The sequence below is a fragment of the Heloderma suspectum genome, chromosome 2 (assembly GCF_057233095.1).
Source record: "Heloderma suspectum isolate Gila_16-S chromosome 2, 16-S_ref, whole genome shotgun sequence".
Lineage (NCBI taxonomy): Eukaryota > Metazoa > Chordata > Lepidosauria > Squamata > Helodermatidae > Heloderma > Heloderma suspectum.
In genome coordinates this window covers 331,771,057-331,787,931 of record NC_139459.1, presented here as the reverse complement: position 1 = coordinate 331,787,931, position 16,875 = coordinate 331,771,057, and the positions used below count along the sequence as shown (strand labels likewise).

The following is a 16,875-nucleotide window of genomic DNA, read 5'->3' as shown; positions in this document are numbered from 1 at the left end:
GCACTCTTTGCTTGTACATCTGGAATCGGTTGGAATCATAATGGCGAGATATTTTGGTGAAGAAATTATTGGGCTTCAGCAGTTTAAATATGATGAACTTTCATGGTGCTTTTGAAAAAAAGCACCATGAAAAAAACTGCAAAAATTGAGGTGATGGAAAGCAAATCCTGCAGTTCTAGGCACTAAGGTTAATTTCAGGCCAGGAGTAATAGGAGTTCATTTTTGTACACATTTTGGCTTTGGTGAGGAGAGATTCTTAGTGTTCACAAGAGTAAAGTTGCATCCTGGGATAAATAACAAGAGAAGACTGCTGAAAAACAAACAAACAAAAAGAAAATGAAGACCAAAAGATCCAATCCAATACTCACTGTAATTAAAGCCCAATCTCCCCTTGCATCCAGTGGGCTCTGGATTGGACCTTATTTTTAAGTATCAGCATGAGGTAAATATTTTAACAAAACAAAAACTGTAACCCATCTGAAGTCTGAACATGAGAAGCTGCAGTAGTATGGACTACTGAAAATGAAATAGGAGAATCGAAGCCCTATGTCTGGACTGGTCATAAACGGAGATGAAAAATGTTGAACAGCGTTGAAAGCCTTCTGAGCATAAACGGATTATGATGATGCATTTCATCTAGCCCAATTCAGCATGTCTTTCTACTTCAGAACGTTACATGAGGACATCTTTAAGTTGCAACAATGTCTTGAGAAGTAAAACAAATTAGACCAGCAGATGATAAAACTGGACCAGTTTGGAGCCTCTGAGTCATTAAGGACCTGGAAGTATTATAAACTTAGATTTTGGACAAGTCAATTCAGGCAGGACTGCATTTCATTTATGAACAAATGGCTTGAACAATTTAATTCCCATTAACTCAGTAGGCTTAAGTCCTTTTGTATTTGTCAAGGGATTTTCTTTGCCTGATGGTCAAAATAACAACTTGCTTGCAATCAGGTGGTTATATGTAAACATTAAGACTTTAGGCAAATATAGGTCTAGTTCCAAGGTGGAGTTAATGACTCAGTATAAAATACTGTCATGCATAAATAGGCTTCAGAAGTACCTTGCACATATCACAGTCCTTGCCAACAGTCACTTCTAAGTGACTGGGGTTCTGAGTGTCCATATTCATTATGGAGATTTGTTGGATGGGGTGACCCTGCATTTTCATCTGCATAGTCTGTATTTGGAAGACTAAATCCACAACTGTTAGAATGTTTCTGAACCTAGCAGAATATGAGATGCATACATTTTTTCTTTAAACATTGTAAAAAACATGTGTAAGTTTTACCTCTTGGCCCATTTCCATGCTGCAAAGTTTTGTTGATTGAGCTTTGGCATCAACCATAACATTAAACATGGTGCATATTGACTGAGGGACTCTGAAATCTGTTGACCGGCTTGTTTTTTGCAGCTTTACTTCAAATGCAATCCGGGTTCTATTAAACATAATAAGAAAGGGACATTTTGGTTGAGCTTTAAGATCCTGCTGCTAATAATTATTGTGACTAATGGAATATTCTGAAGGTTTCAGTGCAATGGCATTCTGCATTCTGGTATGAGTGCCAAACAATGGATAAACTGAGCCAACTGTGTTGGTAGAATAGGGAGCAAGCTTCCCAGCTGCACAGAACTTCAAGTAGAAAATATGAATTTTGCCTGAAGAAAAGTTTGTGCCACTCAGAAACTTGCCACTTTGTGCCAGCATGAGCTGGTCCAATGAAAGGGGGAAGCATCTCCTGGATCCTATCTGTCTTGTCTGTCTATTGACAGGGCAACCATTCTTGCAATGTGATACAAAAATAACGTTTTATTTTAACAATAAGACTGTCATATTTCTGTTATATTAAGACAGAAGAAAACATAGTAAATATCTTCACGTATTAACTAAACAGAGTGACAATATTATCAAGGCAAGTGATAAAAATGTGCACCTATCATATGGCTAGTATTAACTAATGTATAGCTGAAGTACACCAGGGACCAAACAGAAAACTCACAGCATTATAGGAAACTGTATGGGTGCTCAGTGCTCAGCACAAATTATACAAACCCGTTAATTGCCTGACTCTACAGTAATACTGCATTTTTATTTTTATTTTCGTAGTGTGAGTTGTTTGCCTGTACTCTTCTCAGTTGTCACGCAAACTACTATAAGTTGTTTTTTTGTTTGTTTGTTTTTACAAATAAATCTATAACATCTCCTCAGGTTTCATTGCAAAGCAGGTAGTTAAAAATGAGTGTATAATCATGCATGCAAATCCTGCCATTTCCAGCAGCCCTACTGAAGTTTGTTCCATTAACATTTGATTTCTACTGTAGACATGATGAGAATGGGATGGAGAACGGGATGGGCTTCCCACAGAAAAGAGGAGCCCAATGTCTATTTCTCCCCTTCTCATGCTGTGAATTTCCCAGCCTGCTCCAGCAGCAGCCAATGATACAGAATGCAGTGCAGCAAAGTAATTCGGGCCCCCACTTTAGATGGCCATGCCTTTTTCTTTTCTTTTTTTACAGTTGTGAGGCACACACTTAACATTTCTCTTCTCCTCCCCGTCCCACATTGCCATTCCATGTTTTATAACTGCTTCTCCATTACAGCAAAAAACCCCAACAACACCAAAACCCCCAAAGAGAATTTGTCAATCCAGATAAAAAAGAAATACTTTGAGTACATGCAGTTTCACATTTTAAGCTCACTTAAATCATGGCGTCATTATGACAGTAGTAATAAAATGAAGTTTGCATCTCTTGCCTCCTCGATGCAAAACACACTTCTAAATAAGCACCAGTTTGTTGTAGAAAGGGATAAAATAGGTTAAGCCTAATGTTGTGCAATCAGACTTCCACTCACGCTGTGGCACTTCCCCTTGCTCTCCTCTCCACTGAAGCCCCTCCCCATGCCCTTCAAATCTGCTCCAGGACTGCTTTGGAGTGTGTACAGGGGGTTACAGCTGGGGGAGAAGAATCCATTCTACCAAGGGTTTCTTTTCTGCTGGTGGATGGCCAACATTGGATCAACCCTATATTTTTAAAGTAAAAATAATAAACTGAGTGTCTGTTACCATGAACATGCCCAGCTCGCTGCCCCCAATTATTTTTTAAAATAGGAAGAAATAAAGGATGCTGCAGCAACCAGTATGAGCCCCAGTGGGTCCTGATATGCCCACGTCAGCCGAGGTGCTGATGCCAGGCCAGTTTGCCATTGCACCCATCATTGGCTACTCTCTGGGTGGTCATTTGGGGGGCCCTGGGCTTGCAGACCTGGAATTTGGCTGCAAACTCCAACTTTAGCTGCACCATGGGTGGGCAGTGGTGGTGATGGTAATAATAGCATGCTGTCATGTCATGTGATCGATTGCATTAGATGTTATGAGGAAGGAGGCAGAAAATGAGAAATGGCACTGTGATTTTTGGCAGCAGGCCCATGTCTTTCATCATGTGTAGTTCTGCCCTGGAAGGCAGTTCTTGCCCGAATTGTGCTTTTGGGCAAGCTGCCTTTCAGAGAAGTCTGTCCACTATTACTGATCTTCTTACTGTGGAACCCTGCTAAGATTCCAAGAAACTCCATGGTTCTGTTGGAAAACAACTGAGACCTAAAGTCTTAATTCAGCTTCATCCAAGCTTAAAGAAAACACAAATGAAGAACAGCTTATTGGTCACCTGGCTCTAGCAATCAGAATCAAGTTTACACTTCTTTGCTGTTGAGAGCCCTTCCCATGGTTGCTTACACTTACCTCTTCACACAGGACTCAATCATATCACTAGCCATAAGTTTTAGGCGCTGTTCTAAGTGTTTCCCAAATTCTTCCTCAGGCCAGTGTAGATCCCTGATGAAGGTCTGCAAGGCATCTAGTTTCCAAAACAGATCTTCTGATGTTCCTGATCCATTGCTGCCAGGATAAAATGAAACACAGAAATGGCAAGAGAGGTTATGGCTTGTTCCCTGGCTTTGGAAACCTGATGTGGAGATTTTTCTTGCACATGTAATGGGGGCATAACAGTGACTGGAGACACAGAACAATGCCACAGAGAATCTCCATCATCAGGGTTTGGAATTTTACACCATACAATTTTTCTAGTCTACCTAGCTCTTACAAGTCTTTCCAGATCAGACAGGGAAGACAAGTAAAATAAGAAGATATGGACGTTTACCTGGAAACAGCGCATACAGGGGTAGGGGAACCAGCCTTTTTCAATAACCACATTAGTTATGTAGTTATTGAATTGCAGGCTCTACAAGGTGAAGGGAAATGTCTAGTTGACAATAACCGCAGTACGCAAATGTATGTGGTTATTTTTAGGTTTCATGCATTTTTCTTTCCCAAATTAGGAAATTTGTTTTCTTCCCTTTCCTCCCCATCTCCCCCATCACAAGGATTTCAAGGGAAAAAACCCAGTGCTAACAAGTGGTGAGCGAGGACACATTTTTTGAACAGCTGGAAAGAAATCAGGGTAAGGCAATTGAATGATTCACGACGAGACATCCTTTTACATATCTCATACAGGTTTGACTTTGTTGACCACTGTACCTCTTTTTAGTTTTGGGATTGGGGCGGGGGGGGGGGGGAGAAAGAGAGATCAATCTGTTTGACCAGGTTTCTGCAAGATTTTTCTTTTTGCACTGTCTTTAGAAATCAGATTTCTTTCAAAAAGTGCAGGTTCTCTTACCCAGATCTTCCATACAGTTGGGAATATTTTTTTCTTGCTGGTAATTAGACTTCTGTTCAGCTATAATTATGCCTAATGCCTCTACTTACAGGATAAAATGCAAGCTTTAGTTTGTGCTTTACACTCAGAAATTTATGCATCTATTTATTACCCTTTCTCCTTCCCTCTCTCATTTTGCCCCCATAATGATTATGACGAAGGGAACTTTAAGATGTTTATTCTACTCCTCGCATACCACTAATGCTAACACAGTGATTTATATTCACACACCATGCATTACTAGGTTATGCTGATATCGTCTATAGAAACAAAAGAGGAAGGGTGTTTCCATTGTGACAGATGCCAGCTGCATTGAGTTAATGCTACAGAAGGAAAGATATAGCTAAATGCACACATGGCTACTGCAGGGTAGAAACCATACTCCCAACATGCCAAGAGGGGTCCTTTGAGTCCTCTACTAATAAAAGTAATTATTCAAAGAATGCATTGACTTAGTTGTAGGAAACAGACGTATCTATGTAATAGTGTGAAAACACTGAAACATGTCCTTAATGGGTCGAAGGGAGCTGGGGTCGATGAAAAGATAGAGAATCAGGCATTTCCTTGAATGGTTGGCTGATCAAAGACGTAGCATGCATCGTATCAGTATCGTAATTGGCTTAGCATCATTTCCGTTTCTACTGATTTAAACCTACACTGGGAATAATTACCTTTTCTTTTTAAAAAATCCAGTCTAACCCTGCTTTTGGAACAGAGTATATTTTTGTTTTATGCAATTAGATACCCAGGAATGCAATAACTGTTATTTATTATTACAACATGATGACACCCATCTGCTTCCAGAATTTTCAAATTAAAAAAAATATATCTCTGGGTTGTTTCGAATTTCCCATTTGAAGAGCTCACTGGATTTTTAGAAATGGGGAACAATAGCAGGTATTTGATTTCAAGCTAACGAGTTTAGTAGCTCATTCAATAGAACCAACTTGATCTGTTTCATCGTATTGTTTGTAAGATGCATTTTATGTTCATGTTTTATTTTTATTTAAAAATCCTTAACATGACTGCTCCATTGTGATGTCTTGGACTGCGATCCTAAACACATGCACTCATGAGTATGTGCCATTGGTGTCATTCAATGAGACTTACCCATGAGTAAGCATGTTTAGGACTGAGGCCTTGATTCTTATCTTTTCAAAAATAAAACAAAACAAAACAATATCACAGAGCATGCACAGTGAGAGAGTAAATTTTTCAGTTACTATTTACATATACTGCCTAGTCTAGTCTAGCCTTTGATAAGTCAGCTTAGCATGAATATGAGTTGCGTTGCATAGAAACATTAATTTCAGTATTTTTAAAAAACACATATATAATATTTTAATAAATAAACACATGATTTTCTTGTATAGCAATTCATTGGACTTGCTCTTTTTAAAATCATAGAGGTTTGGTAGAAACTTCTTTTAAGATGGAAATTTAAATACAGGTTCCTGTTTCCAAAGGATTGTCCAAAAAAGTAATGTAATCAGTTATGTAATTTGTAAACCTTAGATCTCATATTCTGTTTAAAGAGTCATGCTTATAATATTAATGGGACTTAATTACAAATTACATATCACATGGGAGACTCATAATCAGAACTGATGGGTTGTATCCAAAGTTAATCCAAATAATCTCTGGAGGGAGAGGGACATATTTTAATTGGAAAAATGGCATAGAAAAGGGCTAATGCTCTTAAACAGCACAATGGCCCTGATCCAATCCCCCAGTTTTATTTTTATTTGAATTCCTGATAATGGATTTCTTGCATCAATCTACTTTGGCTGTTACAAATGCACAAGCATGTCAACACATGCACACAAAAGAGGAACACCTTTAAAGAGTATAAATTTGAATAGAACAAATGCTTGTGTCTGGAACAGATGCATGACAAGCAGAGGTTTAGGCGGTGAAGCTTTCCCCATATTGCATCATAGTGCTGGGAAAAGTTTCCCCTGTCCAAAACATAGAGGTCATGCTAGAAAAAAAAGATGGCAAACTTGCTTACAATCAAACCTTATGCATACTGACTAGGAGGAATATGCTTACTCTCATAATTCCAGATTCCTCCCATTCAGTGGGATAATTTGGGATAGGGCTGCCAGGTTGAAAATGTTCATGTGCTTTTAAATCTCCAGATGCAGTAGGGGAAAAGGCAGCTGTGATTTCTCCTGTTTATTCCCTCCTAGGTCTCAACTTTCACCCTTTCCTCCTCCAGTGAATAGGGCTGCAGGTATAATGGACAGGAGGCAGGTAAAGTGGCAGATAACAGCATTAGGGAAGGCATGGGCATAAGACGCTATTTTCAGATTCAGGCTATTTTAAAAGTGTATGAATGTTCTCTGGATTCCCCAGGTTGAAATCATCCCTTCCCTTTTGCAAAGAGGAACTGCAATCTTCCTATTCAGTCTTGAGTAAGTTTGCTCTTTCAGTGTTCTATTACACACACACAAGGAGACCACTCTGTTTGCTGTGGTTAGCCAGCAGCATTAGTAAGCCATGATTGTGCACATCATGATCATTGGGTTGCATCCAGGATCTGCCTTCCATGTAAGGAAGGGAACTGGTCGTGGAAGGTTCTGCCACTTAATTTTTGGGATCCACCCTCCCTGCTTTGTCATAGCTCACCCCATTCAGCGGCATCTCCTGACTCTCTGTGTAGCATTTTCAGTGAGCTGGAAAGGTTGCTGTGGGAAGGAGGGAGCAAGGAAGCCCACTTACACCGGTGCAGTTGATTCAGCATAAATCTGGATCCAGCTCACATTACAATGTCCCCCACCCCATGTAATGTGGTTATATGATTTGTGTACCAAGCTGAAGTCCTAGATAACTTGGGATAAGTACTGAAGCAAGAGCAATTGAGGGTAATATATATTTTGTTGATGCATCACTTCCAATGATGCAAGGAATCCTTTTTAGACAAGCATTCAGGAAAGCAGGAACTAAGCAAACATAATTTTTGGGTTTAGATTCTGATACAGTTCATGAACAAGGGCCCTACAGTGCATGATGGGATGTTAAAAAGAACCACACGCCACTGTCACTTATGTCATGGCTCACATTTTGGAGCATATATAACAATAGGATTCTTTTATGCTGGTCAGACCAATTTTTAGCAGCAGGTACGTTGACTCAAGTGTCAAGTGGGTAGAAGAAAAATGTCTTCGATATATACATTTATGCAAATTATAACAAACTGCATGCCAGATTTTGTCAGGGTTCTTTCTTTTTTCTTTTTGCTACAGAGACATGTCAATCTCAGCTGTTCTTTTGAAATGGCTATATACCTAAATATGATGGAGAGAAATAAACAATCCATATCCATGCCAAGATTACTTTTGATTTAAATGAGGTCTATTGAACTGAATACACACTCAGCATCATATATAGCAGCCATCCATGACGGTGCGGAAAAGGCAGGCATTTGGGGGATGCCTAGTGGGATGTTTACTGGTAGATTTGGAACTTTAGGGAGATTCACATTTGGTAGATTCACATTGGGCAGATTACTTGTTAAACTCCTGTGGAAGAAACAGACAGAAAGAAAAAAATACCATCACAGTGACAATGCAGATGCAGCAGAAGCACAGTGCCACTCATAAACAAATCTGCAAGTTCACAGCAAGACAACAGTCAAAAGACCCAAACCAAAAACATTTCAGAGAGAAGCGTGAGTATGGAAGGTTTAAGTGTGGGGATTTGGGATTTCCCCCCAGCAGTCTGCAATAAAAACAACAACAACAAGTCGCTTAAACAAAAAAAGAGCAAGGACAAAAACAAAAGGAGAAACATTTACAAAGTAGCAAATTAAAACATCAATACAGAAGGACATAACTTCTGGCTCTTGAGAGCATTTCAAAGTGAAGAGACTAGCTCCTAGTGTACTGGAAAGGAATGCTCTTGAATGATCAAGATTATTAGTATGCAGATTGTAAGGATATAATGATGTAACTACACTGACACTGCAATCCTATGTATGTCTATTCAGAAGAAAATCCCACTGAGTTCAATGGGACTTACTTCCAAAACGTAAGGAAGGATTGCGGCCTAAAATACCTAACAGGACTGGTTTTTTTGTTTTTTAATGTTAAAGGATTTCTTTTAGCCAGTGAATACAGAATTAGAATTTCCTTTCCCCAAATAATCATTTTGTCCTGGGCTCAGGGAATAGCATTCCAACTGAGTCTCAATAACTGAAAAAGCACCTGCTCATGCAATTTGTGTTGACACAAATCCCTGGTCCCTATGAGTGCATGTCAGCATAGGAGCTCCATTGAGCTCCCCTGCTTGCATAGGCTTTCCCATTTACTTCAGTTGAGAGGGATGCACACATAGCTGCCTTTTCCATCCACATGAACAGGGAATCCTTAAATGCACAGGTTATCTTGGGCGTTCATCGAAAGTTACTTATTACTTATTGTTAGACATGCCTCTGAATACTGCTCAAAACAAAATTTGATGGTGGCTTTTTGGTTCTTTCCACAGAAGAACTGAATCACTGCAGATCTGTATGGCTTTCTAGATGTTATGAGACTTGCTATGCAGAGGCCTCTTGACCTGCAGTATACACTGTTGGGAAAATTTGTGAAGCCATCAGAACTCAGGGGAATGTGGTCCTGTGAGGGAAGTTTCCTGTGCCTGGTATAAAGAAATGTAAAATCACAGGAGCCCCCATCTGTAGTCTGAAGTAGTACAGCCCAGACGCACGCTTATCATTTCAATAAGAACTAGGCCTAAGATTCCTGTAGATTTTAATTGCTTATCTGAAATATGATTTGACTGACTTTCTCTACTGAATACATTACGATTTAATAAAATACATATTCTAGATAAAACACATGCTGCAGGTTAGCCTAGATACTTAATCTGATGAAACAGACATGACCAGAAACCAATGACCTTGTAACAGAAAGCTTCTTGTCATCTTGGTATCTAGAAATGCACTCTCTGAGGATTTTTACTATGCTAACAGGAAACAAACATTTTAAAGACATAAACAATGCTCACTAAGGACAGCTGGTTATAGCAGACATATTCCAGAGATGACAGTAAAAAAATACTCTCATATCAGCCATTTCTTATATGAAGCAAAATTATTTAAGTACCATCTGTCCAGTTTGAGAGAAGTGAAACTCTTATCTGTCCCACTATGTGTGTGTGTGTATAATCTCCAACACAGTATGAGATTAATTCAGAAATTCCTTGCAACTCCATTCTGAAAGCAAATCCCAGTGCCTTATTCAATCTTAGAAATAATTATACAACAATATTAATATGTACATAAGCATTGATGCAGAGTGGTCAACATTTTGTAAACTTGATTTCTTTTCTTCTTTATTGGCATCATCATATTGTCCCCGTGTCAAAATTTAACTGACACTTGAGAAATATTACATAGTCTGCATTTGAGTATTGCCTGAAATGGGAGGTGAGCAGGAAGGGGCAACAATGGCTTGGGATGCAAAGAAGTGATATGCCTGTGCAAGGGAGAAGCATATGTACAATTGCTACATGGAAATGAAAAACACAACTCTGGCTGTGCATGTGCTTTTGTCTTGTGTATGCCTTTTACTTCTTTGGATCCTAGCCTTTGTATTTGTAAACAGACTCTCACACAAAACTAGTTTTGGATTAGAGTTTTGTGCAGTGAACATCTGTATTTGGCTATTCCAAGCCACTTTTGTCCAGGAGTGTCATCTACAGGTGTCTTCATAATGCTTCCATGTAAATCTTGTTTTCCAGTCATTCTAGCTGAAAGATATTTGGCTACAACCAAGTTGAAATCTCCTCCTGCTCCAGCTATAAAAGAGTGGCTTAATAAGGTTTGGTGTATTATATCTCCCAACCTTCGGTCTTTTCAGGTTACAGTAGAAGACTGTGATGAAGATGAGGATCAGACTGCTCTTCTGGGGGGAGGACCGTCAGTCCTATGCAAGTTGACTCAGAAGTAAGTCCTACTGTGTTTAATCGGGCTAATTCCCATCTAAATGGACATGGGGTACAAACCTATACCCTGGTTCATGACAGTAAGCCCCATTAAAATCAGTCAGACTTACTTTTGAGTAGAAATGCATAGAAATGTCCTGTACTAGGATTATTGTTATTACAGTCAGTCCATATTCAGGGCCCTCTCGGTCAGAAGACATGGCCTTGCCATCATCCTCCAGGTCAGAGGAGGAACCTCCAGCTGAACCTCAGCCATCCCAGCTTTGCAGAAGACTGGGACTACAAAATGAGGTGAGGGCCTTTTAATAGCCTAAAGCTCCTCCAGAGTAGACCACACTATAGATTGTGGGTGCTTACATGAGGCTTCAGGTGACTTTAGCTTGCTGCTGTGACAACATCCTCCTATGGTTCTAGTAGGGAAGAGCTTCAGCCAGCAAATGAGCTATCCATGATCCTGTTTCAGCTGCCCAGAGGGCTTCTGTATTTTTAATTCTCAAAATGTAAGGCAAGTATCCCTGTTGGGGTGGGAGGAAGCATGGATGATGCTGGAGTATTATGACCCAGGCTCTGGTTGGGATTTTTACTCCTCAGGGCAGTTTTTCTTATTTAGTCATCAGGGACTTCAGCCCCAGGTACTGGCAAGTGGTCATATTTGAGGGACAACACTTTTGGTCTTGGAAGGTTGTCCAGTCTGCGCAGTAACTGGCTGACACAAGTGGAAGCAAGATCTTTGGGAGACATCAGGTTGCATTCCCATCTGTTGTGCTGACTCTTGCCTGCAGCTGGACTGCCGGCTTCTTGCTGTGGATCTGCTTCACTCGGCATCTCTGCTGTCCAGGCCCTATCCAAAATACGCTTGAGATGAAAAATCAAAATTCCCCCGACATTACAAATTTAGGCCAGGATCCAAAGAGGCCTGTGTGTTCATGCAAAGTGCTTCTGCTGGCACACAGGAGTAATGGCAGATGACTGGGTTTTTTTTTTCCAGTGGCAGAAAGCCTTTGCACCTATGGAGTGCTGATCTGGAGGGCCTCTGACCCTTTTTGGGAGGGCTTTTTGGGGGGGCATAAGGGGCTGTTGCTGGAAGGAGCTGAAATGCCTCCATGTGCATGCAGTACATCACATGTGATAGTTAGGATCCCAACTATCATATTTACAGCTTGGATCCTTTGTAGAGTTTGGCATGCCTAAATCCAGTGAAACCAATGAGCAAAACTCTGCTTGCAACCAGGTTTCTGACAATTTGCTGCCCTATAACAATATCCAAATTCTGTTGCCTGAAGTAGCCCACATCGGTTTGCTTCATGGTAGGGCCAGCCTTGCTACTCTCTTTCTGTGATACTTGGAGCCCTCCCGGACACCTGGGGCATGAAGCCTCTCTGAGTGTTTCTACTGCATTGTCCTTAGACTAGACTCCTCCTTAGGGATGGGGGAAAGTTGTTCAGTTTAATACAAACCTCCCTAATTTGCACTTCTTGAACCAATACATGAACTGAGACAGTTATTCTTTGGTATTCACACTTTTCTGAATTTTGTGATGTCATGATGTAAGCATATATCTGGGGAACATGTGCACAAAAATGCATACATTAAAAAAATAACATACAAAAATGTATTGTGTTAGGGGAAATTGCTTGCAAAGTTGCTTATATTAGGCAAAACTGCATACAAAAATATATTTGAAGAAAATGTGTACAAATTTTCATGCCGACTTTTTTTAAAAAAAAATCTGCCAACTGATATGGAAATGGGATGGGACAAACCTAAGAATAGAAAAATGAGAAAGAGAGAGAAATGGACATTCATCCATCCTTACTCCTCCTATCTTGTTGTCCTTGGTTCTATTTTATGTACAGAATATTGAGCTGTGCTTCTGGAATTGGCCTGATTTTGATCCTTCCAGAAACTGGCATTGCTGCTCTGTATCCTTTCTGTTTCCAGTCTAGATTCCTGTATTCTTCACCCTGAATATGAGGTTCCTGCTCCCAAACTGCCTGTACCTTAACTTGCTGCTTGTTCGTCCTGCCTGTTTCTCTGACATTTAAGCTACTTGGCTTCAGTCCTGGAGTTGCCTTCAGCAACTCACTGGTTTTAAGCTTTTCTAGCAAAAGGGCTATTCATCTTAATATTTGATTGAGTTGGGGAGTAGATTGCCTGCCAATCTCTCCTAGTTAAGTTACTATTTGATCATCCACTACTTGAATAGAAGTGATAAGGTGGTTTCTCTGGGCCTAAAACACATGTGGGCAACCCCTGGCCTGCAAGCAATTCTCCGCTACTGTCCAAGCAGCCTGTGATGCTGGGGGACCTATACCCACCTTGCCCTGCAGCACATTTGATCAAGCATGAGCTGGGCTGCGGGGAAAAGACCCTGTTCGAGCACTGCTTTTAGCAGTGCCTGGACAGCAATCTCAGTGGGGATCACTGCAGTTGGTGGAGTGAGAAAGGCTTTCACCTCTTTTACCCTCCAGGAATCTCCAGGCAGCCAAGATCACTGTTAGCAGTGGAGAAACAACAATCTTGGTGGGGATCATTGGAGCCATGGAGGCTTTCACCTCCAGCAACATTCAGGCAGCTGGGATCACTGGCTGGGTGGAAGCTTTCACCTCTCCCACCCTCCAGAGATCTCCAAGTGTGGGGGAAATGTGTATATGTATGCACACACTAAGTGCAGCCCCTAATTCACCACCCGGTCCCACGTGCAGCCAAATAGGTTGCCCACTCCTATTTCCTCCACCGGCTTTAAACCTCCTGATTTCATATTTCTATGTTCATCGTAACTCTGGATCTTTGTTAAAATAATTGCATTAAATCACATCAGAGTGCAGTATTACTGAAAATGTGTTGGGAGCCAGTATCAGAACAATGTATTTTTCTTAACTGATTCCCTAAGAAGGACACACTGTGACGTTTCCGTTGATCTGACAATCTCACTTAAGATGAGCTGCGTTCTGCTAACTACATTCCACAGGGCATCGATTTCTGGCTGGCTTTTGAGTACTCTGGAGCTTATTGAGCGACTAGTGCACTGGCGATGCCGGCATGATCCCTCACCTCATGAGACTGTATACTAAATCAGTCTGGGAACAGATTTAACTTGCATATTCAGTGTTTTGGAAAACGGTGTTAGGGCTGCTGTCTTGCTTTGATTCATTTTCCCTACACAGTTTTGCCCACACTTACCAGCTGTGCAACCTTTTAAAGAGCAAGTTAACCATCTTGGTGGGTTTTGCAGCTATTGCAGAGTGAACATAAAAAAACCAAAGAAAGAAAGAAAGAAAGAGAAAGGAGGACAGGCATATTTATATGGCATTTGTGGAAATCGTTGATGCTCAGAATGTTTAACTGCATAGATGGCTCGAGTTATTTCTAAAGTGCTGTGTAGCATCTATCAATGTGTGTGTGTGTGTGTGTGTATATATATATATATATATATATATATATACATACATACACACACATACAGTATATGTAGTACATCTTTGTATAATGGCCATCTGGTTAGGTTAAATAAAGGGCCATATATTTCAACCTTGATTTGCAGTTAGGCATGTCGTGAGGTCTATTTTAAAGACTCTGTGCTGTGATAAGATGATCTTATTCACAAGGTAATAAGATTTCATCCACATAATTTGACTTAATGATTCAAAGCAAGACAGTAGCAGGCTCAACAAGACCTATGTATATCCTGCTTTCCCTATTCAGGCAAACTTGAAAGCCCTTCTTCAGCCCACTCCAAAGGAAAGAGATGATATATTTGCCAATATTGTCTTACACTGTGTGGTGTTCATGTTAATCGCTTTGTTATCAACATCGGCAGTAAATCTTCAAACTGTATATGCTAAGCAGGCTTTAAATCATTGGCCTGTAGATTGCTTCCCACTAGCCTATAGCTAGGGAACAACCGTGTGCCCTTGCCAGTGGCCAGGAAGCCCCTCTAGCAGTATACAGACTCCCACTATGATTAGCAATAGGATTCTGAAGCTTTGTCTCAGTGGTAAATAAGAAATGAAGCTCCTCCTCTCCAGCATGAAGAGACAATATAGTTACATTACCTCCAGTAATCAGAGGCAGTAAGCCTATGTATACCAGTTGCTGGGGAACATGGGTGGGAGGATGGTGTTGTACTCATGTCTTGCTTGTGGGTTTCCAGACAACAGCTGGTCAACCATTGTGTGAACAGAATGCTGGACTAGATGGGCCCTTGGTCTGAGACAGCATGGCTCTTCTTATGTTTAATATAATATAATATAATATAATATAATATAATGCAGTAGGCTCAGAACTAAAAGCTGGCCCATCCTGCTAGGCTGGCCAGGTGTCCAATTTTACAGAGGACAGTCTTCCATTTGAAGGGCTGGCAGAGGACAGTCCTCTATTTGAAGAGCTGTAACCTCTTTGAAGTGCTGTCTATTCCAAGTCCGGTTTAAAGATAAAGAACTGTAAGAATGGAGAACGGAGGCCTTTAAGTTGCCCATCAACAGTTAGCACCTGGACAGCAACTGAGGAGGCATACCATGAAGGGCACCTGGTCACAGTCTTCCTCACTAAAGTGAGATGTATTGTATGTCTATTTAAATGATAGTCATTGGGCAGTATCCAACACTGCCGCTCCACTTGTGCCACTGATGTAGCACTATTGTAAGCAGCGTCCAGGGCAATTCCAATAGGGTCCCTTATGCTAATGCTATGTCACTGGCTGTATTAGACCAAAGGCTATCTAGGCCAGCATCCTGTTACCCACAATGGCCAATCAGATACCAATGGGAAGTCTGCAAGCAGGATCTGCATGCTGTAGCCATCTTGTTCCTCAGCAACTGGTATGCAGAGGCATGCTGCCTCTGATCCTGGAGGCAGTATATGGCCATCCTGAGTAGGAGACTTTGAAAGGCTGCTGAGAGGATCCTGCTGAGAGATAAGACAATTTTGGGCTGTATCCAATGTTAGTCTAACTTAAGTCCCATTCATTTCAGTGGGTCTACTCTAAGTAGCACTAACATAGGACAGAACCCCTTGATAATGCACCAAACAGGACAACCACTTGCAGGAGTAGAACATTCTGGGATCTCCACAGTACAGCAGTCCTCCTGACATGTGGGACTAATCAAGAGGGGATTAGCCCCTGGGGACTGGCATGGCCAGCCCAAGAAGACTCAAGTGGGTGCATGCAAGATCTGAGAAGTGAGCTCCAGAATTATGTGCGATGTTGCAGAGGGTGATAGGGCACAAACTAGTGGATAGTGCACAGATGTGAGTGACCCAAGGGCTGTATCGTCAGCGACAGTGCAAAAGATCTGCACTCCTTGGATTGAATGCTGGGCCCCTAAAAATGCTGCCACCTCAAGCAATTGTATACTCCCCCCCCCCTGCAGTCAGGCCAGCGTGGGATATTGTAGCTTTCAAACTTATCAGAATGGTGCTTTTTTCTGAATTTTTCATGCAGCCAAGATGACAAGGATGCGTAAATACATGCCACAGCATTATCTGGGATAAATGCACAGTTACCAATTATCTTCTCGGCAAAGCTGTGAAATATAAAAATTGCTTCCAAACAATATTGTGATTTTGGAAAGATAAGGGGACTGTAGGAAAGTTGAGGAGATTCATCAAAATCTGTGTATATGAAAATCAGCTTGCTCATAAGACCAGCAGGGCTGTGGATCCTCATGGAACAATGACAGAACTCTAAACCCGACAGGTTATGGCTGTTTCAATGCCAGAGCCTTCCACTTGTTGACACCACTCTTCCCATCAAGCAGCCTATGCTTTGATTTGGATAAATCTTTTCACCATCATATTGACTATTCCACAGAGTTTTAATTAACTAACATTTTCATTTGCAAATCAAAAGTGATGCATACCCTTCAGTGCAAATCCAGTGTGACCAATTTAGCTAGGTTGACAAAACATTAGTATATACAGATGAATGTAAGACAAAAAATAAAAGCACAACTTGGCATGATCCTGCCAAAGTCAAGCACTTTGAATTCCTGTACATATTAGCAGGAGAGTTAGCTTAAAATCAAAGACACTTAAGACCATGACTGGACTGCAGCCATTTTTGGTTTGAAGGACATTTTTAAATGCGTTTCTTTCCCCAAAAGCCATTTATATACCTTAGAAGATTACATTAAAATAGTACACCAGTTGTTTACCCAAGGTCAGCACTGAAATCATTAGTTCATGCTTAGAATGAGCAACTGTGATACACAA

At 40.8% G+C, this 16,875-nt stretch overlaps 1 protein-coding gene across 2 annotated transcripts in view; it reads right to left on the bottom strand.

The window, feature by feature from the left end:
- CADPS (calcium dependent secretion activator) overlaps positions 1-16,875 on the bottom strand; it is a 517,790-nt gene that overhangs the window by 99,929 nt on the left and 400,986 nt on the right. Inside the window, exons 24-26 of one of the 2 annotated variants that reach the window (XM_084840490.1) lie at positions 8,091-8,237; positions 3,741-3,896; positions 1,295-1,442 (exon numbers count right to left, since the gene is read on the bottom strand). In XM_084840490.1, coding sequence (XP_084696616.1) covers positions 1,295-1,442; positions 3,741-3,896; positions 8,091-8,237 — 451 coding nt within the window. The remainder of the gene's footprint in view (positions 1-1,294; positions 1,443-3,740; positions 3,897-8,090; positions 8,238-16,875) is intronic. The other variant, XM_084840489.1, reaches the window with a different exon arrangement.